Source organism: Panicum virgatum, chromosome 9N (genome assembly GCF_016808335.1).
Source record: "Panicum virgatum strain AP13 chromosome 9N, P.virgatum_v5, whole genome shotgun sequence".
In the NCBI taxonomy this organism is placed as follows: Eukaryota; Viridiplantae; Streptophyta; class Magnoliopsida; order Poales; family Poaceae; genus Panicum; species Panicum virgatum.
Window position 1 is genome coordinate 26,096,399 of NC_053153.1, and position 27,992 is coordinate 26,124,390.

The 27,992-nt window shown below is 50.1% G+C and overlaps 1 protein-coding gene across 5 annotated transcripts; it reads right to left on the minus strand.

Annotated features, from left to right (window-relative positions):
- Positions 1-2,599: 2,599 nt before the first annotated feature.
- On the minus strand, positions 2,600-27,804 carry LOC120689682. Of its 5 annotated transcripts, none has more exons than XR_005681386.1 (15): positions 27,478-27,804; positions 26,958-27,016; positions 25,955-26,063; positions 19,403-19,518; positions 18,227-18,295; positions 17,418-18,104; positions 10,732-11,249; positions 10,539-10,603; positions 9,478-9,557; positions 5,556-5,660; positions 5,197-5,336; positions 4,994-5,122; positions 4,650-4,802; positions 3,692-3,818; positions 2,600-3,124 (listed from the first exon to the last, which is right to left on the minus strand). XR_005681386.1 is itself a non-coding variant. In XM_039972042.1 (14 exons), exons 1-14 carry the CDS (start codon positions 27,674-27,676, stop codon positions 2,983-2,985), a joined length of 2,571 nt encoding a protein of 856 aa, XP_039827976.1. In that variant the 5' UTR covers positions 27,677-27,802; the 3' UTR covers positions 2,600-2,982. The 5 variants fall into 5 exon arrangements, 3 of the variants coding, with proteins under 3 accessions (XP_039827976.1, XP_039827979.1, XP_039827977.1); XR_005681385.1 differs by having other exon boundaries at positions 3,595-4,375; XM_039972042.1 differs by lacking the exon at positions 3,692-3,818 and having other exon boundaries at positions 27,478-27,802.
- Between the last annotated feature and the right edge of the window lie 188 nt (positions 27,805-27,992).

Here is a 27,992-nt window from a genome sequence, read left to right on the forward strand (position 1 = left end):
CCACTAGCCTAATGGTGAATTATCAGAAATCCTCCATGATCCCTATAAATGTTTCCCCTGACAAAATGCAAGATCTTGCTGCTGTTTTTGGCTGTCAGATTGCTTCCATGCCTTTTACTTACTTGGGTCTTCCAAATGGGTACCACCAAGCCAAGAATGGAGGACTTATCACCCTTGATGGATAGAGTTGAAAGAAGACTGGTTGCTTGCTCAACCTTTCTTAGCTACACTGGCAGATTGCAAATGATAAATTCAGTTCTCTCTCCCACAGGCCACAGTAACTTATGCTATGTGTTCCATCAAACTACCTGCTGGTGTCATTGATAATATAGATCGTGTTAGGAAACAATGTCTATGGAGAGGCAATGATGCAATGAAAAAAGAGGTAATTTGGCAGCTTGGTCATTAGTTCAGAAACCCAAAGATAAAGGTGGTCTTGGGGTCTTAAATCTTAGGCTTCAGAATGACAGCCTTCTCTTAAAGCAGCTGAACAAATTTTATAGCAAAAAGGATATCCCTTGGGTTCAACTCATTTGGCACAAATACTATAGGGATAAAGTTCCTCATGAATCACTTGAAGTTGGATCATTCTAGTGGAAAGATGTGCTTCGACTGAATGCCTTGTCTTGTTTATGGGTGTTGCTAGATGTACAATTGGGGATGGTTCAACAGTCTCTTTCTGGGGTGATCTTTGGTCCTCGGAAATTCTTGCATTTAAGTTTCCAGTTCTTTTTTTCCTTTGCCAGAAACAAAGACATCTCAGTCAAGCAGCTCCTGCAGGCCATAGACTTAGACTCTATTTTTCAGCTGCCTCTCTCCTCACCCGCTTATGATGAAATGTTGAATCTGCAGCAATATCTGAACCTTATATCCTATAATCCTGACTTGGATGATCAATGGATTTTCATTTGGGGAAATCAGAATTACACTTCGAGCAGATATTATAGGATGGTTTTCCAGAATTTTTAGGTTCATGGTATCTTCAAGAAGATTTGGAAATCAAAGTGCACACCTAGACTGAAGTTCTTTGCCTGGCTTATTTTTGTGGATAGACTCAATACAAGGAATATGCTAGCTCGTCGTCATTTTAATGTCCAACCAAACAAATATTGTGTTATGTGTACCAGAATGGAAGAGGAAGACATCACTCATCTATTTTTTGATTGTCCTTTTGCTTCTGCCTGCTGGAGCAAGCCAGGCTTCCACTGGTCAGCTCATCTTGACCCGGGTGATAAGGTTTTGGACTTGATCAGTCAACAGCAGATGCCGTTTTTAATGGATATCTTCATATTGGCTGCTTGGGAGATTTGGAAGCTACGCAACGCCAAATTTTTTGATAATGGCACTCCTTCTATTCGTCTTTGGCTCAGGAATTTTAAGTGTCTAGTAAAGCTCCAACTCGTGAGAGTTAGAGAAGATCTCCACACCCCCATCCTAGAATGGCTAGAGTCAATCATGTAACTGTGCTGTTTTCTTTCTCTTTTTGTTCTCCCCTTAGTAAGTATGCCTCCTTCTTGTACAGAACTCTCTTTCTTTAAATTTGAGCGCTATGGGGAACTCCCCCACAGTTTTATGATAAAAAAAGATGTGCTAAGGACTAAAGATATATTCACTAAGCTCTTGGATGGCTTGGAGATGTTCTTGGATGTGTGTGGGACTTCTAGCAATTCCAACAAGCTTCAAATGACTGGGGGATGACATATATATAGGCCTCCAAGTTTAACTAGTCGTTTGGAGCCGTTACCCTTTTTCCAGCGAGGGCACTGGAAGAACTGATGATAGAGCACCGGTGTAACCGGTCACTCACGGCTCTAAACTAGCCGTTGGCCTTCTGACACTTTACTCCAGAGGCCACCGGTTAGACCGGTGCGTTGCACCGACGCCACGTCGGTTCAACCGATGCTGAGCTTTTTATCCTCATCTTCCAATACTGTTGACATTATTGCACCGATGCCTTGCTCTGATACACCGTCAGTTCAAGGGGTGCTGAAGAATTGGCTTCTGCGTGTTTAACATGCTCTCTGGTCAATAGTACGGTGAATGCACCGACGCCCATTTCTTGATCGTCGGTTCAACCGGTGCTACTAAGATTTCTTGACTTTACCTACATGCGCTCTGTCCAATGCACCGATGCCTGTGCGTCGGTTTATCTGGAGACCTCCGGTTAGACCGATGCCTGGTCACCGGTTAAACCGGTGCAACTGTTTCTGCAAGCTGTGTCCAAATCATCGCCGCGGTCATTTAGACACTTCAAATATATTCCATCTATGTTTTTTCACTATGCTTTGGCATCGCGACGGTAAGTTGGACATCTCAATGGTGAATTAGACATCTTGGAGATGGTTTGAACATTATTCATGGAACCTAATAAATTCTATAAATATAATCTCACAAACTTGTTAGTCTCATTGATTATGTTGTCACACAATCACCAAAATCACAAACAATGGTCTAATGAGGCCCTGCTCCTTGCACCCCCACCTCGGCAAGAAAGATCCCGATTCCCGAGGCACGTACATATACGTTAATGAGTTATTTTGACATGCTGAGGGAGCATAGAGTAATGAGACTCGTACTTCGACAAGCGCCAAACTTGCAGTGCACGAAAGCAAAATTCTCAAACAGGTTTGTTCCATTTTGGAATAGCGTATGCTTACAACACATTTACATGTAACGAACGTCCCACAAAAAGATGTTTTGCCAGCAACACGCTATTTACAATTTTCATGCGATGCAGCTGACGGTGAAGTTCCCAAATCCCACTTCTACGATTGTTCAAGTTATTGAGCGCCCCGACGGCAACAGAAGCCATGTACCTACACAGACAGCCCTGCATACCGTTGAACGAATCTAACCCAACTCCACCAAAAACGAATCCAGCCAAAATCCAACTCAGCCAATTCTTGTATGAAACCATCGTACATAAACATTTAAATCGCTATGAGAAGGACGTGGATTGTGATCACCCTCGTTCCTTACTAGCTAGGTCTCCCTTTGTTCTGACCTGGGCAAGGAGTCTTGCCTCGTTAACTCATAGTTTGACTCTGGACTGCGGTTCCTTGAGTTTACCCGCATTGAGCACAAGAAGAAAAATGAAGAAGTATATATAGTTATGTGCCACATGCTGCAAGAGAGGAAAAGATACGTTAGTTAGTAAGTAGTAATAATAATAAAGTAGAAAATATTACAGAGAAAAGCATGGTGAAAAACAAATATAGTGATCACGGTAGAGCCGCATTTGAGTTCTTCAAATGCCATCCTGGATCTAGCGGTGGTAAAGGGTCTAAAAATTTAGCCAAAATAATTTAAAGGCCGGCTCAAAAAGAATTGTGCTCATATTTGTATAATTTTGAACTAAGAATAATTAAGGACTGAGTTGGATTGAAAATGGAGTATTTAGGGCCACGGTCATGACCCATTACCACCTCTACCTAGGCCACACCCTGGCTTCAGTGCAGTCCCTTCGACAGGAACTGCTTGACCCCCACTCAGGTCGACCTAACCATGCTAGCCTATCCTTTTACCAAGGATGAAATCTGGAACATCATAAGAGAAATTCCTGTGGATAAATCCCCCAGGGTTAGATGGATTTACATGTTACTTCTGCAAAACCGCATGGCCAATCATCAAACGTGATGTGATCAGGGTTCTCAACATGCTGGCTCAGATGGACAGTAGAAGTTTTCATCACCTGAATAACTCCCTAATGATACCCAAGAAGCAAGAGCCAACAATGTTGAATGGCAATAGATCAATAAGTTTAATTGACAGCTTCAGTGAGCTCTTCTCCAAAGCATTGGCGGACCGCTTCCGTACCCCTGAAACTTATGGTCAGACACAACCAAAGCGCTTTCATAAAAAAACAGACGTACCCAAGACAACTTCAGGTACATCCAGGGAGCTGCAAAGATTCTGCATGACGAACACATTCCAAGTCTCCTCATAAAACTGGACATCGCCAAAGCTTTTGTCAGTGTCATGGGTCTTCCTCCGACCTCCAATTTCTGGGCTTTCTGAGTGTTTGGACAAACTGGATCACCAAGCACTAATTCTCATGAACGGGCTCCCTGGTCAACGAATATCCCAGGCCCTCTTATAATGTGCTTGGTCGCTCTTGGAGTCCTATCTGGCTACGTCGTCATGGCCCGTGGGATAGCAACAACTCTGCCCTCTGTGCACAGGAGCCAGAAACCATCAACCATCTTATGCTCAGTTTTGCACATGTTCGAGAGACGTAGTTTAGGGTTCTCTCTGCCACATCGAACTGTAGCATTTGTGCCTGTCAGAGTCCAGCTGCTTGCTAATTGGTGGCTTCAGGCAAGGAAACAAGTGCAAAAGGCGCACGGAAAAGGTTTCAGCACCACGGTTTGGTTGCCTGGTCCAATTGGAAAAAAAAAGGTGACACCAGAGTCTTTGACTATGTTGTTCTACAACCAGTCACACTGGCACAAAAGATATGGGTTAAGGCAGACATGGTGAAAGCAAGACTTCAAGGCCTGCAATCTCTGGTTGGCAGTTCAGCTGCCTCTGTAACCTAATCCGCTTTCTTAATTAAAAACGTGCTCAGCAAATCCTCTAAAACAGGTAAAACCGCCGCAAGCTATCCAACTTGAAGTAATGTTTAACGAGGGAAGGTGATGATTCCACACCTGTGCCAAATCCAGTAGTTGCTATTCGATTCCAGTTTCCAGCTCGTAGCCGCAAATGATAATGTGATGAAACCCAAAAGTAGAAATATCCAACGGAAGCGTTTGTTCAACACCTCCAGAGTATTCCGGAACAAAGTCCCAAAGTTTGCCCAACTACACACAAGATGACAACTGAGTCAGCTCACCAAAGGAAATGCTGGGCACCATAGGTTTAAGCACAAAGGAGCCAGAATAAGTTCCAAAGACTAGCATGTGATGAAGCTTCCTTTGAAGTTTAAACTAAGATCCTGTACATAGATCAGGTGATATTTCATAACACCATGTGTTCAATACAAGCACATTACCTTTGAGGCATACTAAGATTAATTTGCCAGGGCCAGCATATAAATCTTCTTGCTGTAGAGAATTCCAATAACCATCCCATAAGCAGGCCAAGAGAACCAATCGCAATGACGATTCCAATATTTGCAGATCTGAGATGATAACCCAATCATACACCCTATGTTCACTTAGTATTTTAGAAAAATGTAACCAGTGGTTTGGGTACCTTGTTGCACCAGTTGCAGCTAAAAGAGCTGTGAGGATAAAAACAGCTGTATGCATTGCTCGCTTTGAAGCTTCATCAATTGTAGCCATACATATGAATGTACCCACAACAGCCATGAAGGAAAGCCAGAAGTCTAAAAACTGGATTCAGGTACAATATAAAGGACAAGAGTATATCAGAAGAACTATGTATAATTAAAAGGTCAAGTAGACAGGATTTTGGTACAACCAACAGAACATGTAAAACAGATGTATTTGGGCTACCTCGTTTTGGATAGACATGACCAGTAGTGATGAATAGCAGACCATGCCCAACAATCTTTACACTAGCATTGAAAAAATGTGTGGTTAGTAGCTTACCTGTAATACACGAAATGATAGAATGCACCAGGTTCCCACATCACATGAATGGTATAATGCACTGGAAATTCCACTAGATGTGTAAAGAATCCATTCTGCAAATGCCTTGGTGGCAAGAAAAAAAAAAGTTAACATCTGATCAAAGAAACCTCATACATTCTATAACAGCTATTTTTTCTCTGAATATTCTGTTATTTGCCCATAGCAGATGTTTGAAGAACAAAATGAAAGCCAGCTGATGAGTAAAAGAGAGCTTCGCTTCACATCTGACACTGACAGATCCTAAGAATTTGACTACCGACCAGAAACACTACTAGCCCGTTCGCACCTTCAGCTCCTTCCTTCCCCCTTCTGCTCTCATCCAGCCCCAAATCTAGGTCGTCAAGGTCTCCTGCCTGCCGCCAGTCACCGGAGCCACCGACCCGTGGATCTGCGCCCCCTCGGCCTGGATCTGCACCCTCCCGAGCTTGTCCTTGCAGCGGGGAAAAAGTCTATATAACCCCCCAACGTATTATGGTGGATCACATCACCCCCTAAACTACAAAACCGGATTTTTAGCCCCCTCATCTTTGCAAAACCGGACATTTTACCCCCTAGGGTGGTTTTGCAGCCCGGTTTTACTATAGTGGCGTCGTTTTGTCTTTTTCTTTTTTATTTATTTTCATAAAATCTTTAAAAATCATAGTAAATCATAGAAAAATTATAAAATAGAAAAATAAATTTTGTTAAAGTCCACATGAGTAGATCTAGATAGTGAATATATAATATGATATGCTTTAGCACAAAGTTTTTACTGTAAATTTAGATCTATGCTTTTCTGCAATTAATCGGAATAATTCATAGATGCAGTTTCTATGGTCCAATTGTGGTGAAGTTTTTATGATGGGTGAATTATTGTATTATTGAATTGTGGTAAAAATTTCATACTTGTTGGATAATGTATAATTAGTCATAGATTTATTTAGGTTTATGCTTGTTAAATCTATGCTATATCTATAACTAAGTTATACAGGATCCAATAAATATGAAATTTTTACTACAGTTCAAGCATACTACAATTAGCCCATCATAAAAATTTCACTACAATTAGATCATAGAAACTGCACCTATGAATAATTTCAATTATTTATAGAAAAGCATAGATCTAAAACTACAGCAAAACATTTGTACTAAAGCATATTATATGTTTACTATGTAGATGAGATCTACTCATGTGGAGTCTAACAAAATAAGATTTTCTATTTATGATTTTTCTGTGATTTGCTATGATTTTTTAAAGATTCAGCCGAAATAAATACAAAAGAAAAAACAAAACCATGACACTATAGCAAAATCGGACTGTGAAACCGAACCGCAAAACCACCCTGGGGGTTAAGTGTCCGGTTTTGCAAAGGTAAGGGGGTTAGAAACCCAGTTTTATAGTTCAAGGGGTGATGTGATCCACTGTTGATACGTTGGGGGGTTATATAGACTTTGAAAGAGTATGGCCAGGAATTATAGATGCATTCCAAGAGGCAATAGCCGGTTACATTTATAGACAAGGAACTCTAATGGTTTATAGAATACCATCAATCAAGGGATCCTTGCCTTGTACATGAAGGAATCACCGGACGCACCTAACCTAGGGCCGGCGCAAACATCCAAGATGGATGGTGCGACCAGACTCCATGGGCCCTGACGTGCCAAACCAAGCACAACCCATGTGGGCATACATCATCCTCTAACACGCTCCCGCAGTCTGATCGGCAGCACCGCAAACGTTCAGACTGGACCTAAACTCAGCAAAGATCGACAAAGGAAGGCCCTTGGTGAAGATGTCAGCGTACTGTGATGTGGTCGGCACATGAAGAACGCGGACATCACCAACAGCAACCCACTCACGGACGAAGTGGAGGTCGATCACGATGTGCTTGGTGCGCTAATGCTGAATGGGGTTGGAGGACATGTACACGGAGCTGGTGTTATCGTAGTATACCAGGACGACGCGGCGAAGCGGTGCATGAAGCTCCTGGAGAAGTTGTCGCAGTTGTCGCAGCCACGACGCCTCGGCAACGGCGCGATACTCACCTTTCGCACTGGAGTGTGAAACAGTGTGCTGCCGCTTGGAAGACCACGAGACCAGATTGTCACCGAGAGGACGAAGGCTCCGGCAGAGGCGCAAATCCTGGGGGAACGCGAGGGGCGCGTCGGGTGTAGACTTGCTGAATGTCACACACGAGGGGCACCCAGTCGGTGCCAGAGAGGACCCCAGCCGCACGTGGTTGCGTGGTGCCAGCCTATATTACACGGATACTGGTACGGGTATCGGATACGATACGTATCGGATATGCGGATACGCACTTTCCAAAAAAATACTGATACGGAGATACAGCTAGGATAATTAATAATTATATATAAATATCACATAGATATTCAGCAAGTGAGATTTTACTCTTGAGTTACTTCCCCTATACTCAGATGTGCAATACTTGCATGTCCATATAACATTACCTCTGTAACTAGCATTCTCTAAAAGCACAACTGATTCCACAAGGGGTTCTTCAGTTGCTGCTCATCTAGTTCTACAATTATATTGCAGCAAGTTTATCATTTTGTATCATCTCTTACTACCAAAACAGCATTTGGGTGGGCTGATTACTGTTTTGGGCTGTATCCCATCTGGCCCAAAAGTATCGGATACGCGTATCCAAGCAAATACGTATCCGTTTTTTCAGGATACGGCTAGAAACGTATCCGAGGCGTATCCGTATCCGATACGTATCGGATACGGATACGCCACGTCCTAGGAGTATCCGCGTAACAGAGGTGCCAGCAGGGGAGATAGTCGAACCACCGGGGGTAGTGTGTGGCAACGCGGCATCTGGTGCCGCGCATGGCTGTGGGCTGGCTGGTGCTCCCTCAACCACAAGAGCTGGTGTGCCGTCGTAGAGCGAGGCAGGGCTGCGCTCGGTGAGCAACGGGCTTGAGCTAGCGGCAGGGCTGCACTCGGCGAGCAACGGGCTCGAGCCAGCGCAGCGAGGAGGTATACCGAGGCGACGGTGCCAAAGGGAGGCGGTGGAGGTGGCGACCAAGGAGTGAGCAACAACTGGAAGGTGCAGCGGATATAGTGGACCGGAGCTATTGCACCTAACGATCAGTTTCCTGGACAGGAGATCCTTCACAGAACAACCAGGGTCAAACTCCACAGAACAATTGTTATCGGTAATGAACTGACGAACTCCACAGAACAATTATTATCGGTAGTGAACTAACGAACAGAAATAAGATTCTTAATAAGTTGGGGTGAGACCAAAACATTATTAAGGCGTAATGAGTTTTTACTATAGCTGAAGGATACAATAGTTAGCCCACCATAAAACCTTCACCACAATTGGACCATGGAAAATTCATATATGAATTATTTCCATTAATTGCAAAAAAGTGTAGATCTAAATCTACAACAAAAAATTGTACTAAAGCATACCATATTATATGTTCAATATGTAGATCTACTCATGTAGAATCCAACAAAATTTGATTTTCAATTTTTGAATTTTTCTGTGATTTGTTATGATTTTTCAAAGATTCAGCTGAAATGAATAAAAAATAAAAAGACAAAACCACCCTCCAAAACCGCTTTGGGGGATTATTTGGCCGGTTTTGCAAAGTTCAGGGGGTAGAATAACCGGTTTTGTAGTTTGTGGGGTTAAGTAGTCTAGGTCCAATAGTTGAGGGAGTTATGTAGACTTCTTCCTTTAGAATTACAGTGGCCTGACTAGTGACTACCAAAAACTTGGGTCCTAAACATTCGGTTTTTAAGTTTATGTTGTTATGGGCATACTTAAACCACCATGTAGTGTAGGTAGACTAAAAAAAATGCTGGTGGTAACTAAAAGTCAAACAGCTCATTTTCAGGCCACCATGAAGTAGATGAAAAGCATACCTTTTGCCTGAGGGCCCAGAAGGCAGGTAAAATAGCTGCAGCATTTGAGGCGATTAGAAAGACAGACTGCCAAATGTGCCCTACATAGATGGGACCATGTTAGAGTGTAATTTTGATATATGGACGCAAAAGCATGCATTGCAACTTGCAACTGGTTGAGAAGTAATACTTCTGCGTTCTGCTGCTCAAAGAAGGAACTACATTCTACTTGAAAATATCTGCAACCTAAACAAAGTTTGACACGAGATTTCATTTACATTTCGCAAAACTTTAGTACATATTGGTTTATTTCTTTCATTTTCCATCCTCTAAGTGTATATGGCAAAGTTTGCCTCACCATGATTTGCACTGCTGCATCACAGAACCACTTTAATAATTTTAAAAATTACTTGCCAACAAATAAAGATGCAGTCTGAAAATTCAGTTTTGCATTTAGTTTCAAAAGTTCGTCATCAACTATGAAATTTTGGTGGATCTTATTTGAAATTATAAAAGTTACAAGTCAGGTAGGAACTTAAATTTGTACCTTACATGAAGGCATTTCCGTAGCATTACACTGAGATTTTTTCATAAGTAAACAACAGGGTTAAGCATCTGTTGAAGGGAGGTTGAGCTTTAGTAGAATGACATTAAGTGAAGGAAGGCATTGGCAGTGGGAGTAATAAATCTCAAAATGTTGGGCCAACGATTGAGACATAGCAGTGACCTTAGGGTGTTTGAAATTTTCTTAATTATCTTTCCATTATGAGAAAGGATGGCAATGCTGACATCTCTAGTCAACCAGCCCAAGGGGTGTAGCTGCTGCTCCTTGTGTGCGATCACACGGGCCCCTAGTTTGCTGCCAGTCAAAATTGTAGAGCTACAATGCTTCTGCATGCTAGTCTAATTAAATCAAACTTCACATGAAACCATTAGCTTAAATGTCATAGTGTAGTAAATCCAAAATATTTTTACCAACCAAAATTTTATTAATAAGAGTTTAAAGCATTGATAATATCCAAAAACTATTTCAGTACAAATTGTCCCTAGGGATTTTAAAAAGGAGACATGAATATTGTTACCATTAGGGGAAACTAGCTCATCGCTGCAATCAAACCCACCATGATCACGATCACATGTGCAGAAACTGGAAAATTAAGAAAAATATTATCGCACCACCAATAAGATTTACTTTATGTCATCAAGTACTAAAGAATACATGGCAAAAGAAATAGGAAAACATTCAGATGATAGAAAAAAATGTTTAGAACTCACCTGTAGAATGTCAGCCCACTTTCATCAACTGAGGAATGACACACACCTTTCTGATTGCAATTTCTATGGCAACCCTGAAGGGATACAGACATATACGTCTGAGAATTTGCCGTATCAGTTGGATGCTTCACCCCAAAGCACCAAGTTCCCTCTTTAGCATAGAAAATTGATAGATCCATGTCTGAATTCGTGGAATTCTGTAATGAAAAAAATACCGAGCTATTACTGCTGCTTGTCCTACTCGCATAATAATCCCAAATATCGTTGGATGGCAAGCCACCATATTTCGAGTACAACTCGTAGTTCAATTCTTTATCTGACTTAAGCTGGACATGGATAAGTGCACCGGCTGAACCTCGAGGAACATCCAAAAAGAAATATGTCCATGCAATCTGCTCATGGGATGAGTTGCTTAGAAATTGCTCCAAATAGAAGTGGCTATCTTCCAGAGATGCCCTTTCATCACTAGGAATATAATATGACTCAAACGGGATAGAAGGACTTCTCCTTGGAACCCTCTGCGAGTACAAGCAATACTTGATTAACAAAGATGTATTTCAGGTACAGAAAATGCATATTCACAAAGAATGCACAAAAGCAATCTTAAATGAACGTTTGTGTAACATCCATGTTGTAGTGTATATAATCCTCAACCCCACTGTCCACACCCCGCCTCCAAATCTTTCTTCATAGTTGGTTGATAATTTTTTTCTCGAACACGCAGGAGAGCTGGGTATCTTTATATTAAGAAGAAAAATGGATAAAACAGCCCCAACAGAAACAAAACTAACCCACACAAACAAACTCACACACGCACTCACACGCTTATAAGACAAAACAGTAGCACCTCTGCACAAATTTAAAAACAACCACTAACTAGCTCAACCAAGGCAAGAGCTCAAAAGTACCAAGCAGCGGGGCAATCAACAAAGTGATGCCCTTAGTACCCGGTAAACCCCAAAGCCTCATTTCCTCTACAACTGAAGCTAAGACACTCAGCTTGGTTGATACATTCACATTTTGGCACACTGAAAGGTTTTCTTGTTTTTTGTGTGTGTGTGTGGGGGGGGGGGGGGGGGGGGGCGGGGGTGGGGGGGGGGTATCCATTTACTACCTGCGAAGGGAAAATAGTAAACACCACGTTTCAAGTCCAAGTATTTCACATATAAGCTAGGGGGTTAAAGGCCTAAAAATTTAGTCTAGATAATTTAAGGGCTTGGCTCTTATTTTATAACATTTGAGCTAATAATACATAAGGGCCGAGTTGGATTGTTAAAGGAGCATAGGGACATGATCCATTGCCACCCCTTGATATAGCTGTTGAGTAAGAGATTGTGGGTATAATCTCCACCTTTCATCAACAACTAAATATTAAAAAAAAATATTCAGAGCACTTAAGACAGTATAGAACCCAAAGGTCTTACAATCAAGACATGGGCACAATTTTAAGAAATTATAACTGAAGTCACACTTCCAGTGCGCATCATAGGCTTGGGAAAGCCTAGATGTGAGCACCAGCATTGCCCAACTTTCTAAAATGTATCAAGCATTCAAGTGAATTAGTGCGTGAAACTCAACAGAAACATAGTTAATCGGCAGTTCATTGGATCTTTAATGGGAAGATAAATATCAGCAAACACAGTATCAGTTGATTTATTGCAAACTGCTAGTCTGGTACATAATGAATTTGTATCATTTGATACTGTATAGCAGTTGTAAGATAGGGAGAATAGGAGAGAATAGGCTTGTATTCCTCCAAACCCTAAAAGGGTGGGATATATAGATCCTATACATGGGCTCACATATACACCAACACTCACCTGCAGTCTGAACTACCGGCGCAGCGGTGTTCAAGACTGGACAAGAAGAGAGTACAAAGGGCAAATACCCCCCCGCAGCCACAACTAGCCACCGGAAAGGTCGAGGAGGGCAATCCCTTGGTGAAGATGTCAGCAAACTGGGAGGTAGTCGGGACATGGAGTACCCGAACATCGCCGATGGCGACTCTGTCGCGCACGAAGTGTAGGTCGATCTCCACATGCTTCGTCCGCTGATGCTGGACGGGGTTGGTGGAGAGATACACGGCGCTGACGTTGTCGCAGTAGACGAGCGTGCTCTTGGCGAGCGGGCTGTGGAGATCCGTCTAGAGCTGTCGTAGCCAGGACGCCTCCGCCACGCCGTTAGCGACAGCCCGGTACTCCGCCTCAGCACTGGAGCGGGAGACAACTGGCTGCCGCTTGGACGACCAGGAGACCAGGTTGCCGCCCAGGAAGACGCCGTAGCTGGAAGTGGAGCGACGAGTGTCCGGGCAGCCAGCCCAGTCAGCGTCGGTGTAGACCACCAGCTCAGCAGAGGACGAGCGGTGAAGCACCAGGCCGAGGTCCACAGTGCCACGGACATAGCGGAGACGCTTCAGCGCAGCAAGGTGTGACTCCCGGGGGTCATGCATATGGAGACAGACCTGCTGAACAGCGTAGGTGAGGTCCGGCCTGGTGAAGGTGAGGTACTGCAAAGCGCCAGCCAAACTCTGGTAGGCAGTAGGATCAGCCACCGGATCACCCAGATCAGCAGACAGCTTCGCCTGAGTGTCGACAGGAGTGGAGCAGGGCTTGCAATCAGTCATGCCAGCCCGCTCCAGAATATCGAGTGCGTACTGCCGCTGGTGAAGAAGAAGACCAGACGGGCGAGGCTCAACAGTGACGCCCAAGAAGTGGTGGAGCTGACCCAGATCCTTCATAGCAAACTCCTGCTGCAGAGAGGATATGACACTCTAAAGCAACTGCTGACTGGAGGCTGTGACCACAATGTCATCGACATAGAGCAGCAGATATGCAGTCTCATCCCGACGGCGGTAGATGAAGAGAGACGTGTCAAACTTGGTCTCGGTGAACCCCAATGTCAGCAAGAACGTGGCGAACCGAGAGTACCAATCCCGAGGAGCCTGCTTCAGACCATAGAGAGACTTGTTGAGTCGGCAGACCATATTCGGACGACTCGAGTCCACAAATCCCGCTGGCTGAGAGCAGTAGACAGTCTCTGACAGAGTGCCGTGAAGAAACGCATTCTTCACGTCCAGCTGGTGCACAGGCCAGGAGCGCGAGAGCGCAAGCGAGAGGACCGTGCGCGCAGTAGCAAGCTCCACCACTGAGCTGAAGGTCTCATCATAGTCCACACCAGTTTGCTAAGTGAACCCCCGGAGAACCCAGCGAGCCTTGTAGCGCTCTAGTGTGCCATCAGCCCGACGCTTATGCGTCCAGATCCACTTGCCAGTCACCACATTGCAACCAGACGGACGCGGCATGAGGTCCCATGTCTGGTTGGCAAGAAGAGCCGCGTACTCCTCTTCCTTCGCGCGACGCCAGTGAGGATCCGCCAAGGCGTCGCGGACAGAGGAGGGTACCGGAGAGACCCGCGGCTCTCCCTCGGTGGCGGAGAGAGTCGCGGCCTGAGACGCCATCCGCCGAGTCACCATGGGATGGATATGCCGAGGATCCCGATGGACGACGGGCGGGTGGTACACCGCCGGCTCGGCTCGAGAGGGAGCCGGTGGAGGCGGCGGCGGCGACGGCTCCGGTGGAGGCGTCGCAGGAGCCTCCGGAGCAGGAGGCAGCGCCAGTGTCGGCACCGAACGACGCCGGTACACCTGCATCGGCTCAGCGTACCGCGGCGGTGCCGGTGTCGGCGCCGAACGACGCTGGTACACCTGCACCGGCTAAGCGTACCGCGCAGGTGCAGGGGAAGGCACCGGGGCCGCGCGTGGCGCAGCAGGAGACACCGGGTCCGCGCGCGGCACGATCGGAGATCCGGGGGCCGCGTTCGGCGCAGCAAGGATCACAGGAAACGGTGCCGGTGTGCCGGGAAAACCTGCAGGGAAAGGACGGACAGGAAAAGGTGGCTGAACCACCGGGTCAGTCGGAAACAGAGACTCCAGCTCGGGATCAGGAGAAGGTGTGGAGGAGGTGGAGTAGGAGAAATCCGACTCGTCAAAGACGACGTGTCGGGAGATCAGGACGCTGCGAGAGGTGAGGTCAAAGCATCAGTACCCCTTATGGTCAGGGGAGTAACCAAGGAACACACAACGAGTCGAGCGGGGCGCCAGCTTGTGAGGAGCAGTGGCGGAGGTGTTAGGGTAACACGCACACCCGAAGACCCGAAGGTGGTCGTAGCGAGAAGGGGTACCGAAAAGAGCGTGGTGTGGAGTGGGAGCAGGAGAAGCAGTGGACGGAAGACGGTTGAGCAAGTAGGTGGCGGTGTGTAGGCTCTCAGCTCAGAAGCGCGGGGGCAGAGGCCTGGATCAGAAGGGTGCGCACGACGTCGTTCGTCGTGCGAATCAACTGCTCAGCCTTGCCGTTCTGAGGAGAGGTATATGGACAGACATACGCAACTGAACACCCCTAGAGAGGAAGAAAGAACGGGAGGAGTTGTCGAACTCCCGCCCGTTGTCACACTGGACGGCCTTAACGGTGAGGCCGAACTGAGTGGGCACCCAGGCAAAAAAGTGGAGGGTGGGGAAGGTCTCAGACTTGGCGCGCAAAGGAAACGTCAAAGAGTAGTGCGAGAAATCATCGACCACCACCAGATAGTACTTATAGCCAGAAAGGCTAAGTACATGAGAGGTCCACAGGTCACAGTGAACAAGATCAAATGCTTGCGTCGCATGCGTAGAAGAAGAAGAAGAAAAAGGGAGCCGAACATAACGACCGAGCTGGCACGCATGGCAAAGGGGCTCAGCAGGAGCCCTAGTACCAGGAACATCGGCACTACGACTGAGTTGAGCCAGAACGTCGCGGCCAGGGTGACCAAGACAGCGGTGCCAGGTGGTGGAAGACGGCGTCGCGGCAGACCAAGACGGCCAGGGCGAAGAAAAGGCGAGAGTGGTGCAGCGGAAGAAGGAAGGCGAAGGGTGTAAAGGGGCCCCGCGCTGTCACACCGGAGTAGCGGACGCCGGGAGGCCGAATCCTTTACAGTGAGGCCAGAAAAATCAAACTCGATGGAACAAGAATTGTCAGCTGTAAACTGACGAATGGAAAGAAGGTTATGAACCATCTGCGGAGCAACAAGAACATTGAGAAGACGAAAGGAGCCAGGAGCAGAACCCACGGCAGTGACAGGAAAGCAAGACCCGTCACCAACCATGATGGAAGAAGGACAAGAGGGGTGTGGGGGTCGGACAGAAGAGAGGATACCGGCATGTGGGGAGGTGTGAAAGTAGGCACCCGAGTCGGCGATCCACTCGGTGCTGACCGGCGGCGTCCGCCCCATGGCGCTGAAGGACTGCGCCAGTGCGGCCTGGTCCCACCCCCAGGCCAAATCGGCTGCTGGCTGGGTGGAGCGGGCGGGGTCCAAAAAGGCGCGGACAGGGGGGCAGCGGCGGCGAGCATTGCCGCCGGCTGGGGCTGAGGACGAGGGGCCCCCCTGACCCTGAAACGGCCACGTCGGGATGCGCCCTGGCCATGGGGCGCTGAAGGATGGTCAGGGCGTACCTCCAGAGCCAGGAGCAGGAGTGGGAGCCGGAGTCGAGTCCGGAGTGCCCCGAGCACCACCACCACGTCCCCTCCGCCGACGACGCCCTCGGCCTCCCCCACCCCCAGTCTGGCCGGTGAGAGGAGCACCAAGGAGAGGGTCGGGCGCGTGTAGGGGCGCGACGGCCTGCGCGGCGGCGAGGGAGGCAGCGGCCTGCGCGGCTTGCACGGAGTGCGCGACGGCCTACGCGGCGTGCGCGGCGGCAAGAGGCGGCGGCCTGCGCGGCGTGCGCCCGCGCGGCGAGCGCGGGCGTGTGCACGGGCGCGTGCAGGGGCAGCCACGCGCGTCCAGCAGCAGCAGTGACGATGGCGGCGTCGTGTGCGCCCCCCGCGCCTGGATCCTGGGCGGCGTCGGCGGGGGGCGGCTGCGCATTAGCGGACTGGTCCCACGAGCGCTGCTCCCCCGGAGCAGAGGCCGCGGCAAACGCACTGCGCGCCCCTGGAACAGAGGTCGCCGGGGGCGTGGGCGCTGAGGTCGCCGGGGGAGAGGGGGGCGCAGGGGAGGGGTAGCCCCGACGGGCGGCTCGCCCGCGCGAGCAGCGCCGGCCGCGGCGGCAGGGGCGGTGGCCCAGGCGAGCGGGGCAGAGGAGGGCCCACCACGGCACCCAGGCCAACGCCCGCGGCGGCCAGGCCGTCCGCGCCCCACGCGGCGGCTGCAAAGAGCGGCGGCAGGGGCAGATGAGGGGGAGCCCCCCGCGGCGCCCTGGGCACCCGCGGCGACGGGAGGAATCGGCCACCCCTGGGGCCACGGCCGCGCCAGGTGCGGCGCCGGCGCCGGCGCGCCCCCCGCGCCCGCAGAGGCGGCGGCGGCGGTAGGGGCAGGCAGGGCGGGCGCAGGGCCGGGAGGAGGAGGGGTTCCGCCGGGAGGAATCGGCGCCCAGAGCAGAGCAGAGGAGTTGCTGCCGGGAAGGGAAGAGAGGGGAGGGAAGGAGGAGAGGTAAGGGAGGAGTGGCGCCAGCGGCCGGCCGGCCGGCCATGGAGGCGGCGGCGGCAGCAGCCATGGAGCTAGCCTGATACCATGTAAGATAGGGAGAATAGGAGAGAATATGCTTGTATTCCTCCAAACCCTAGAAGGGTGTGATATATAGATCCTATACATGAGTCTCTAGATGAGCCTCTATACATGGGCTCACATATACACCAACAACAGTAATACAGACTTACCTGGAGTCCGTATACCTCCCAAGAGCAATTTGTTCCAGTTTTTCCATTCAAGCATCCAGTCAATTGCCACTTCAGTGAGAAACACATAGTATCTAGAACAGGCTTTGATGCTGTATTATTCATCTGTGTTTTATTGACAGTCTCAATAGCAATATACCAACGCCCAATATTTGGTAACTTCACAACCAAAGGATCGTGGCTGATATCACCTGAATAGTCATGAAGATCCCTTTGAGGAAAGGCATTATACCGCAGGTAACAAATCAAGGATGGCTCTATAACTCCAAAGTTTGCAGCTGTAATTTCAAACTGCAATGCTAAGTCGACTACATCCAAGAAGTAGAACTTCATGTCGCCTTGCCTGACGCATAATGAGTTATTAGAAATGGAACAAGTGACTGAGTTTTCCATTCTCGCCAGGGCTGTAACATTAGATCCAACTTCCTTTTCTACTAATTGACTCTGAGATAGGATATTAATACGCCTATTATGCTCTCTAGGATACCAACTGTTTCTCCTCTCAATGTTCAGATCTAGAAGATTCCTTGAGTTATTATTATCTATTGAAGGTTGAGAACAACCAATCATTTCAACAGTTTGGTTGCAGTAGGGTCCCCAAAATGCTGAAGTAGGGCATTCTCTTACAGTAATGTGGGTGCTCACCAAGCGTGCTTTTCCTCTGCTAATCTGCAAAAGTATAGCCATCACAATTCAAATTTCATTTAGTGCATTTTTGTGCGAAAAAGACAAAAAAATACATAAATATGCAGTAGAGACCAAGAGTTCTATGGACATGTTTCTAAACATACCATCTTTGATTGTGTGCGAGCAGGGCCGATGCCATGAAAATACCCAATGTACCATACCCCTGGAGATATCTACAGAAAACAATCAAAGGTTGGCATCTCAGAAGTTCATGAATTTCTTAAGGTGGTTTCAGTGCATCAGAAGATAATAAATTTCTTCCACTTAGTGATCAGATCAGGATTGCAACAACCCATTTCAATTTGGTATTGCCAAGTATATGGGACATGTTTAACGAAAAAAATGCATTGCATATAGTGCTTAAGAAGGCATCATAGCAACACATGAAAAGTGAGGGTAAAAGGCCAAAATTAATATGTTTTCAGATGATTGGGTGTAAAACAAGATCTCAATTTCTTTCAATAAGACAGCAGACCACAAATGAGTGATTACTGGGACTAGAAAAAACAGATTGTTTTACCTTTTTGTGGTCCAGCAGTTTTATATGTATATTATTATTAGGTCCAACAAGTAATCAGCCAAGAAACAGTCTAAGTTATATAATTGATTTCTAACATGTCTGGGAGGTGACTATTCTGGAAAATGCCAACACTAATCCCAAACAATTTGACTTGAAAAAAAAGCACAGCATCACTATTACAGAAGCAGCATGGCTGGTGTTATGGCAAGTGCGCCGGCCACAGGCCTAGGCCCACGAGTACTGTAGCACGTGAACAGTGCCGCGCGGATTAGATGGGTTAGGTTTGTTAGCTGACTGGATAGTCAGATTGCTTAGAGATAAGATTGGTTGCTTAGGAAGGATAAGATAAGATTAGGTAGCTTTCTTAGGAGTCAAGTAATCTTCTCTATAAATAGAGAGGAGAGGTGTCATTGTAAGGCAGGCAAGAAGTAGAAGAGATTAATCTCAGAGCCTCTAGCGTGAGGGCGAGATCTCGACTACCACCTTGCCGTTCGTGTTTATCATCTAGTAATCAATCCACATCAGCTGGATTAAACACAGATAGCACTGAAGTGTCATAAACTCCTCAGAATATTAGTATGCCTCAGTACTAACTGGGATTCTGATTATTGGATATATGATCATCCAAATATCAGCATAGCTATCATAACTCAACATAACAATATGCTCCTATGGACAAGGATGAAAGTACCACATATTGCACATTAGATCTCACAAGAAAGATATTGTTTTAGTAAATCACAGTATAAGAATAGTTTACCTGGTCATTTGTTCGCACAACTGTTATGTTTTTCTGAAATGGTAAGCATTGCGCCAGATTTGACTGATTAATTATATTGCCGTTGCCAAAAGGTCCAGATGGGAGAAAGTTTGATACTGCAATAAAGAACCTTCCTGTCAAAATTAGTTGAAATGATTCAGAGAGCTATTTAAGCATTTAAAGTAGTTTTTAAAAAAAAAACTGACAGAAGAATGCCCCTAAACCAACTATCTTTTTTTTCTATAAATATAGAAATCATCTGAACTCCAGCTCACAGAAATAAATATGCTGCTTGTTAGAGTATATTGAGCCCATGTGTATAGAGGCCCACCTAGAGGCCCATGTATAGGTTCTATATATACCCACCCATCTAGGGTTGGATGAATACAGGGAATTATTCTCTCCATCATGGTATCATTAGCCTAGGGTTTCTCTCTCTTCTCCCCTGCAGCCGCCGCCCCTGTTCTGGGCGCTGCAGCAGCCGCCGCCGGCGCCATGGCCGGCCGCCGGCGCCGCCCCTCCCGGCGCCGTCCCTCTCCCCCCTTCCTCCTTCCCCCCACTTCCCTCCTCCCCTGCTTCTGCGGCCGCATGGCGCCCCACTGCCGCCGCCCTGACCCCTGCGTCCGCCGCCGCCCTGACCCCTGCATCCGCCGCCGCCGCCGCCTCTGCTACCGGCACGGGGGGCGCGAACGCGGGGGGCACCGGATCTGGCGCCGCCGCCGCCGCCTGGGGCTCTCCGGCCTGGCGCGCGCCGGTCGCCGCGCAGGCCGTCATCCCGCCAGCGCAAGACGCCGCGGGGGCCGCAGGGGCCGCGGGTGCTGCGGGCGCCGCCGCCGTGGGCGCCCTGCAGCAACCTGCTGCTGCTACTGCCGCTGCAGACGCGGGGCCAGGAGGTCCCCTGCAGCAGGCACCGACCAGCGACCCTGCAGCTGCTGCCGCCGCCGCCGCCGCTGAGGCACATCGCGCTGCGGTAGCCGCAGGCAAGCAGCCCGCCGTCGCAACTCCCATGTGGCCCGAGCTCGGGATGCCCCGTGCGGATGCACCGCTCGCCACCGAGGCACTCCGAGGACAGCAGGCCGACGCCGCCCTCGCCGCGGCCCTCCTCGCCGCCAAGTCGGACGCCTCGGCGGCCCAGGAGCGGGTCCGTGTGGCTGCCCTCGCCAGGGAGCGCGAGCGTGCCACGGCCGACGCCCTCGCCCTCCGGGTCGCCGAGGCGGAGCGCTTTCTCCGCATATCCTCCGGCCAGTTGCCCGTCGACCCCGAGCCCGGCAGCTCCTCCCGCCGTGCCCCGCCTGCTGGATCTGGAGCCCGGTACGACCCGACCGACCCCATGGTCACCCAGCTCCACCTCCAGGCCGCCGGCGTCCAGAACATCAGGGCCCTGGTCTCCGTCCTCCTCGATCCCGCGTCCTCCTCCTACGGCCGCTGGCGGGACTAGGTCCTCCTCACCCTCCGCCGCTACGCCCTTGACGACCATATCCTCGTCGACTCGCCGATCGAGGCGCGGGACGTGACGTGGCTGCGCCTCGACAGCGTCGCCCTGTCCTGGATCTTCGGGACCTCTCCCTAGATCTGCAGGACCTCATTAGGACCCACAGCGGCACCGCGCGGCAGGCTTGGATGGAGCTCGAGGGGCAGTTCCTCGGCAATGCTGAGTACCGCGCCCTCCAGCTCGATGCCACCTTCCGCACCTTCGTACAGGGGGACCTCTCCGTCGGTGAGTACTGCCGGCGGATGAAGAGCATGGCCGATGCTCTTCACGACCTCGGGGATCCGGTGTCCGATCGGGTCTTGGTGCTCAATGTCCTACGGGGACTGAGCAGCACCTACGACCACCTGAAGGGCTGGATCGCCCGGCAGAGGCCCTTCCCCACTTTCCTGCAGGTCCGGGACGACCTCGTCCTCGAGGAGATCACCAGGGGTCTCGCACCCGGATCGCCCTCGCCCACCCCCGCCGCGCTTGTTGCTACTCCACCGGCCTCCTCCGCTGCTCCTGCCACCTCCCTCCTTGGTGCTGCTCCCGCCGGGCAGACCGGAGGAGGGGGGGCCGTGGACGTCGCCGGCGACGGGGTGGTGGTGGTGGCTCTGGTGGCCCTGCTTCTGGGAGCACCGGTACCGGTGGGGGCCGTCGGGGCGCGCCGACTCCGGCTCCGGCTCCCGCTCCTGCCCCTGCCGCTGGAGGTACGCCCTGGCCATCCTTCAGTAACCCATGGTCAGGGCGCATCTCGATGTGGCCGTTCCAGGGTCCGGGAGGGGGGCCTCATCCTCAGCTCCAGCCAGCGGCCATGTTCACTGGCGCTACTCCACTCTTCGCGCCGTCCTGGACCCCGCCCGCTCAGCCCAGCCAGCAGCCGACCTGGCCTGGGGTGTGGGACCAGGCCGCTCTGGCGCAGTCCTTCAGCACCATGGGACCGACGCCGCCGACCAGCACCGAGTGGATCGCCGACTCGGGTGCCTCGTTCCACACCACTCCCGATGCTGGTATCCTATCTTCTGTCCGACCCCCACACCCCTCTTATCCTTCTTCTATCATGGTTGGTGATGGGTCTTGCATTCCTGTCACCGCCGTGGGTTCTGCTCCTCGTCTTCCTAATATTCTTGTTGCTCCTCAAATGGTTCACAACCTTCTTTCTATTCGCCAGTTTACTGCTGACAACTCTTGTTCTATCGAATTTGACTCATCTGGTCTTACTGTGAAGGATTCGGCTTCCCGGCGTCTGCTCCTCCGATGTGACAGCCCGAGGCCCCTTTACACTCTTCGGCTTCCTGCTTCCGCTGCCTCACCTTCGGCTTCTTCGTTTTCTGCTTTTGCCGTGACGCCTTCTTCCACCACCTGGCACCGCCGGCTTGGTCACCCCGGCCGCGACGTTTTGGCTCAGCTCCGCCGTAGTACCGATATTCCATGTACTAGGGCTCCTGCTGAGCACCTCTGTCATGCGTGCCAGTTAGGTCGTCATGTTAGACTTCCGTTTTCTTTTTCTTCTTCGCATGCTGCGCATGCTTTTGATCTCATTCACTGTGACCTGTGGACATCTCCTGTACTCAGCATGTCTGGCTATAGATATTATCTGGTCATTGTTGATGATTTTTCTCATTACTCTTGGACTTTCCCTTTGCGCGCCAAGTCTGAGACCTTCCCCACCCTCCACTTCTTTGCCTGGGTGTCCACTCAGTTCGGCCTCACCGTTAAGGCCGTCCAGTGTGACAACGGGCGGGAGTTTGATAACTCCACCTCCCGGTCTTTCTTCCTGTCTCGGGGTGTTCAGCTGCGTATGTCTTGTCCGTATACCTCTCCTCAGAACGGCAAGGCTGAGCGGATGATTCGCACGATGAACGACGTCGTGCGCACCCTTCTGATCCAGGCTTCTCTCCCCCCGCGCTTCTGGGCTGAGAGCCTCTACACCGCCACCTACCTGCTCAACCGCCTTCCGTCCACTGCTTCTCCTGCTCCCACACCACACCACGCTCTTTTCGGTACCCCTCCTCGCTACGACCACCTTCGGGTCTTCGGGTGTGCGTGTTACCCTAACACCTCCGCCACCGCTTCTCACAAGCTGGTGCCCCGCTCGACTCGTTGTGTGTTCCTTGGGTACTCCCCTGACCACAAGGGGTACCGATGCTTTGACCTCACCTCTCGCCGCGTTCTGATCTCCCGACACGTTGTCTTCGACGAGTCGGATTTCCCCTACTCCACCTCATCCACACCTTCTTCTGATCCCGAGCTGGCGTCTCTTTTTCCGACTGACCCGGTGGTTCAGCCACCGTTACCTGTCTGTCCTTTTCCTGCAGGTTTTCCCGGCACACCGGCACCGCTTTCAGTGATCCCTGCTGCGACGAACGCGGCCCCGGTGCCCACGGTCGCGCCACGCACGGACCCGGTGTCTCCCGCTGCGACACGCGCGGCCCCGGTGCCTTCCCCTGCACCTGAGCGGTACGCTCAGCCGGTGCAGGTGTACCGGCGTCGCTCGGCGCCGAACCCGGCGCCACAGCGGTACGCTGAGCCGGTGCAGGTGTACCGGCGTCATTCGGCGTCAACACCGGCGCCGCCTCCTGCTTCGGAGGCTCTTGCGACGCCGACACCGGAGCCGTCGCCGCCGCCGCCTCATCCGGCTCCCTCTCGAGCCGAGCCGGAGGTGTACCACCCGCAAGTCATCCATTAGGATCCTCGGCATATCCATCCCATGGTGACTCGGCGGATGGCGTCCCAGGCCGCAACTCTCTCCGCCATCGAGGGAGAGCCGCGGGTCTCTCCGGTACCCTCCTCTATCCGCGACGCCTTGGCGGATCCTCACTGGCGTCGCGCGATGGAAGAGGAGTACGCGTCTCTTCTTGCCAACCAGACGTGGGACCTCATGCCGCGTCTGCCTGGTTGCAATGTGGTGACTGGCAAGTGGATCTGAACGCATAAGCGTTGGGCTGACGGCACACTGGAGCGCTACAAGGCTCACTGGGTTCTCCGGGGGTTCACTCAGCGGCCTGGTGTGGACTATGATGAGACCTTCAGCCCGGTCGTGAAGCCCGCTACGGTGCGCACGGTCCTCTCGCTTGCGCTCTCGCGCACTTGGTCTGTGCACCAGCTGGACGTGAAGAATGTGTTTCTTCACGGCACCTTGTCAGATACTGTTTACTGCTCTCAGCCTGCGGGATTTGTGGACTCGAGTCGTCTGGATATGGTCTGCCGGCTCAACAAGTCTCTCTATGGGCTGAAGCAGACTCCTCGGGCTTGGTACTCTCGGTTCGCCACGTTCATGATGACACTGGGGTTCACCGAGGCCAAGTCTGACACGTCTCTCTTCATCTACCGCCGTGGGGATAAGACTGTCTATCTGCTGCTATATGTCGACGACATTGTGCTCACAGCTTCCAGTCAGCAATTACTTCAGAGTGCCATCTCCTCTCTGCAGCAGGAGTTCGTTATGAAGGATCTCGGTCAGCTCCACCACTTCTTGGGCGTCACTGTTGAGCCTCGCCCGTCTGGTCTTCTCCTTCACCAGCGGCAGTACGCCCTCGATATTCTGGAGCGGGCTGGGATGACTGATTGCAAGCCCTGCTCCACTCCAGTCGACACTCAGGCGAAGCTGTCTGCTGATCTGGGTGATCCGGTGGATGATCCTACTGCCTACCGGAGTCTGGCCGGCGCTTTGCAGTACCTCACCTTCACCAGGCCGGATCTCATCTACGCTGTTCAGCAGGTCTGTCTCTATATGCATGATCCCCGGGAGTCACACCTTGCTGCGCTGAAGCGTCTCCTCCGGTACGTCCGTGGCACTGTGGACCTCGGCCTGGTACTTCACCGCTCGTCCTTTGCTGAGCTGGTGGTCTACACAGACGCTGACTGGGCTGGCTGCCCGGACACTCGTCGCTCCACCTCCGGCTACGCCGTCTTCCTGGGCGGCAACCTGGTCTCCTGGTCGTCCAAGCGGCAGCCGGTTGTCTCCCGCTCCAGTGCCGAGGCGGAGTACCAGGCTGTCGCTAACGGCGTGGCGGAGGCGTCCTGGCTACGACAGCTCTTGGCGGAGCTCCACAGCCCGCTCGCCAAGAGCACGCTCGTCTACTGCGACAACGTCAGCGCCGTGTATCTCTCCACCAACCCCGTCCAGCATCAGCGGACGAAGCACGTGGAGATCGACCTACACTTCGTGCGCGACAGAGTTGCCATCGGCGATGTTCGGGTACTCCATGTCCCGACTACCTCCCAGTTTGCTGACATCTTCACCAAGGGGCTGCCCTCGTCGACTTTCTCGGAGTTTCGATCCAGCCTCAACGTAGCCGATGGCTAGTTGTGGCTGCGGGGGGTATTAGCCATTTTTGTGCACTCCTTGTACTCTCATCTTGTCCAGTCTTGAACACCGCTGCGTCGGTTGTTCAGACTGCGGGGGGGGGGGGGGGGGGGGGGTTAGCTTTCTTGTTGTCCAGTCTTGAATACCGCTGCGCCGGTAGTTCAGACTGCGGGGGGGGGGGGTGTTGGAGTATATTGAGCCCATGTGTATAGAGGCCCACCTAGAGGCACATGTATATGTTATATATATACCCACCCATCTAGGGTTGGATGAATACAGAGAATTATTCTCTCCATCACTGCTAAACACCAGCAGGATATAGAACAGATGGTAGATGAGTAGATGAACACACAATTCGAAGCCATCAGACTGGATAAGAAACAGCACAGAGTGTGGATCATCAAAATATTATAAAATTACACCAAAATCTCCAGTGATGAGCTTTCAGGATGAACAAGTTGAAAGATCCAATAGTTTAAAATTAGCAAACTTGTAACAGAGATGGTCTTTCTTATTTTCGCACTCATTGTTTGCAATAAATTTTTACTAGGACTGTGAAGATATATTACAACACTAATCATGACGAACTTAAGAATAATAGCATTTGGGTATAAATCCTTCACAATTTAAAATAAAAACAGTTGCAAACTACGCATAGCATGCCTTGAACAAATCTGCTTTACAATTCAGCAGGTATAAGAAGAGGTTCAAATGGAAAATGAAAATATCAAAGGCGACAACCATCGCATTAGGAAATGTATATGGTACTCACATAAACTGTCTAGATAAGATTCTGATATATCAGGAATAGGAGGGTTGGAATTCATCAAACAGATAATAGCAAGCTCGCTTCTTGGAATGCCTTTCATGTGCTCCCTCTGCTGCATTATGTAAAGAAGAAGCATTCACAAACTGTACATAAGTCAATGTAGTCAGATCTAAACCAAAAGGAGGGTGCCCCGCTAAGAAGTTCTTCCACGAAAAAGCCAAAATATTCATAGAACAGAAAATTTCCACTCACAGTGTCATGCCTCAAAACACAACTAAGCCAGTGTTTCATATTCATTCAATCCCCATTACATACACTCCCTCCGTTTCAAATCAAAAGTCGTTTTAGCTTTGTCTGAAGTCAAATTTATCTAATTTTGACCAAATTTATAGAAAAATATATTAAAATCTACAATATCAAATAAATGCACAGCCGATATATATTACATGGTGTATCCAACGTAAGTAACTTGATGTCATAGATATTTGCGTATTTTTTTATATACTTGGCCAAAGCTAGATAAGTTTGACTTAGGACAAAACTAGAATGACTTATAGTTTGGAATGGAGGGAATACAAAAGTATGTTTCTCCCACCGAAATTTTACTGTCCATGAGTATTCGAGAAAAAAAATTAACTGTCCATATAAAATGTGATAGGAAAATGCCAACATACAAGCTGTTTGATCATCTTTAGTTTGGTTGTACTACTTGTTCAATTGGTTTTTTGTAGCACAATATTCTACTCCAAAAGAAAGGGAACACCACAACTCCTCCCGTCCACATTAAGGCATCAAGACACTTACATGTGAACCGATAAACATACACCCATAATCTGGGAGCTGTTATTAGCTACTGATCAGTGCCTGAGACTAAGCATGACCCAGCTACTAATAGTAGCAAGTACCAACATATCCACTTAACAAATCTGATAGCAGTCAAAGTAAGCTCTTAGTACATGTACTTCATAATTTAATAATGGTCGGGATTCCGGAATCTTTCACTTACAATGTCCATGTCAGTTTCGAAATCCATGGTGACCGAGGAAAACGAGGGCGGCAACTCAACTGGCAGTACAGGAAGTACAGTATTAAGATCGATCCAAAAATAGGGAGATAGAGAAAATAGAATTCCCACGGATGAGACAAATAACTAGTAGCCAGAACGGAAAACCAACTAAACCAATCCTATCCGCCTTGGGGGGAGCAGCATCTGGGAAGCCAAAAACTAAGCAGAGCATGCCAAAACGCAACAGCTGCTGAAAGGTAAAACGAATTCTGCAACACGAGTGTGGCGTTTCCCGTGAAATTTCGCGACAGCTAGGGCCTGAACCCGTCACTAAAACACAAAGGTCCTTCAATTCCATCGCCACGAGCGCTCAACGCCCAGAACCCCCCATACTAGAAAAAACCCACCATATCCCTGCACGCTGAAAAAAAAAACAAAATCGAAATTCTCGGGGCGGCGATCGCAACAGGGAAACGCGGGAGCCCAAACCGAGAGAATCAGAGCGCACGAACTGTCTCACCACGCAGGTAGGTCCAGTCGTAGGGCTTAAGCCAGAGCCTGCCCTGCCCGTAGCTGGCCACCACCACCTCCTCCCCCTCCTGCGCGGCGCAACCCGCGGGAAGCCCCGCGCCCATCACCAGCACCAGCACCGCAGCCGCCGCCGCCGCCGCCGCCGCCGCCGCCCGCCGCCAACGCGCCGCGGCCATGGGCGCGCGCATCAGCCCGGCAACGACCCTCCCGCGAAACCCGCGGGGCGAGCTCCAAAGCCTCTGACTAAACCCACGCGCTCGAACTGGACCAACCAGCACAACTGTTCCTTCAGGTGAGCGGGGGATCGGGGGGAATGTGGAGAGGGAGGGAGGGGTCGAGGGGCTTTTCCGTCACGACGCTAATCTTAATCCGAGCCGCTTTTCTCTTTGCCGATCTCTTTTTGCTTTATTTAATCGCCGGGAAAAAGACTGGAAAAGGAGAGAAAGCGACGGGGTGGTGGAGCCGAGCGTATGCTGCTGGTCTCGTACGGAGTAGACCGGGGAG

Bases quoted from the DNA above. Each gene is read 5' to 3' on its own strand.
- LOC120689682 (XM_039972042.1), bottom strand. From the start codon at position 27,676: ATGCGCGCGCCCATGGCCGCGGCGCGTTGGCGGCGGGCGGCGGCGGCG. The intron at 18,105-18,226 runs GTATGTTTAGAA...ATACTTTTGCAG, and splicing joins CTCGCACACAATCAAAGATG to ATTAGCAGAGGAAAAGCACG. The intron at 5,337-5,555 runs GTAAGCTACTAA...ACCTGAATCCAG, and splicing joins TATCATTTCGTGTATTACAG to TTTTTAGACTTCTGGCTTTC.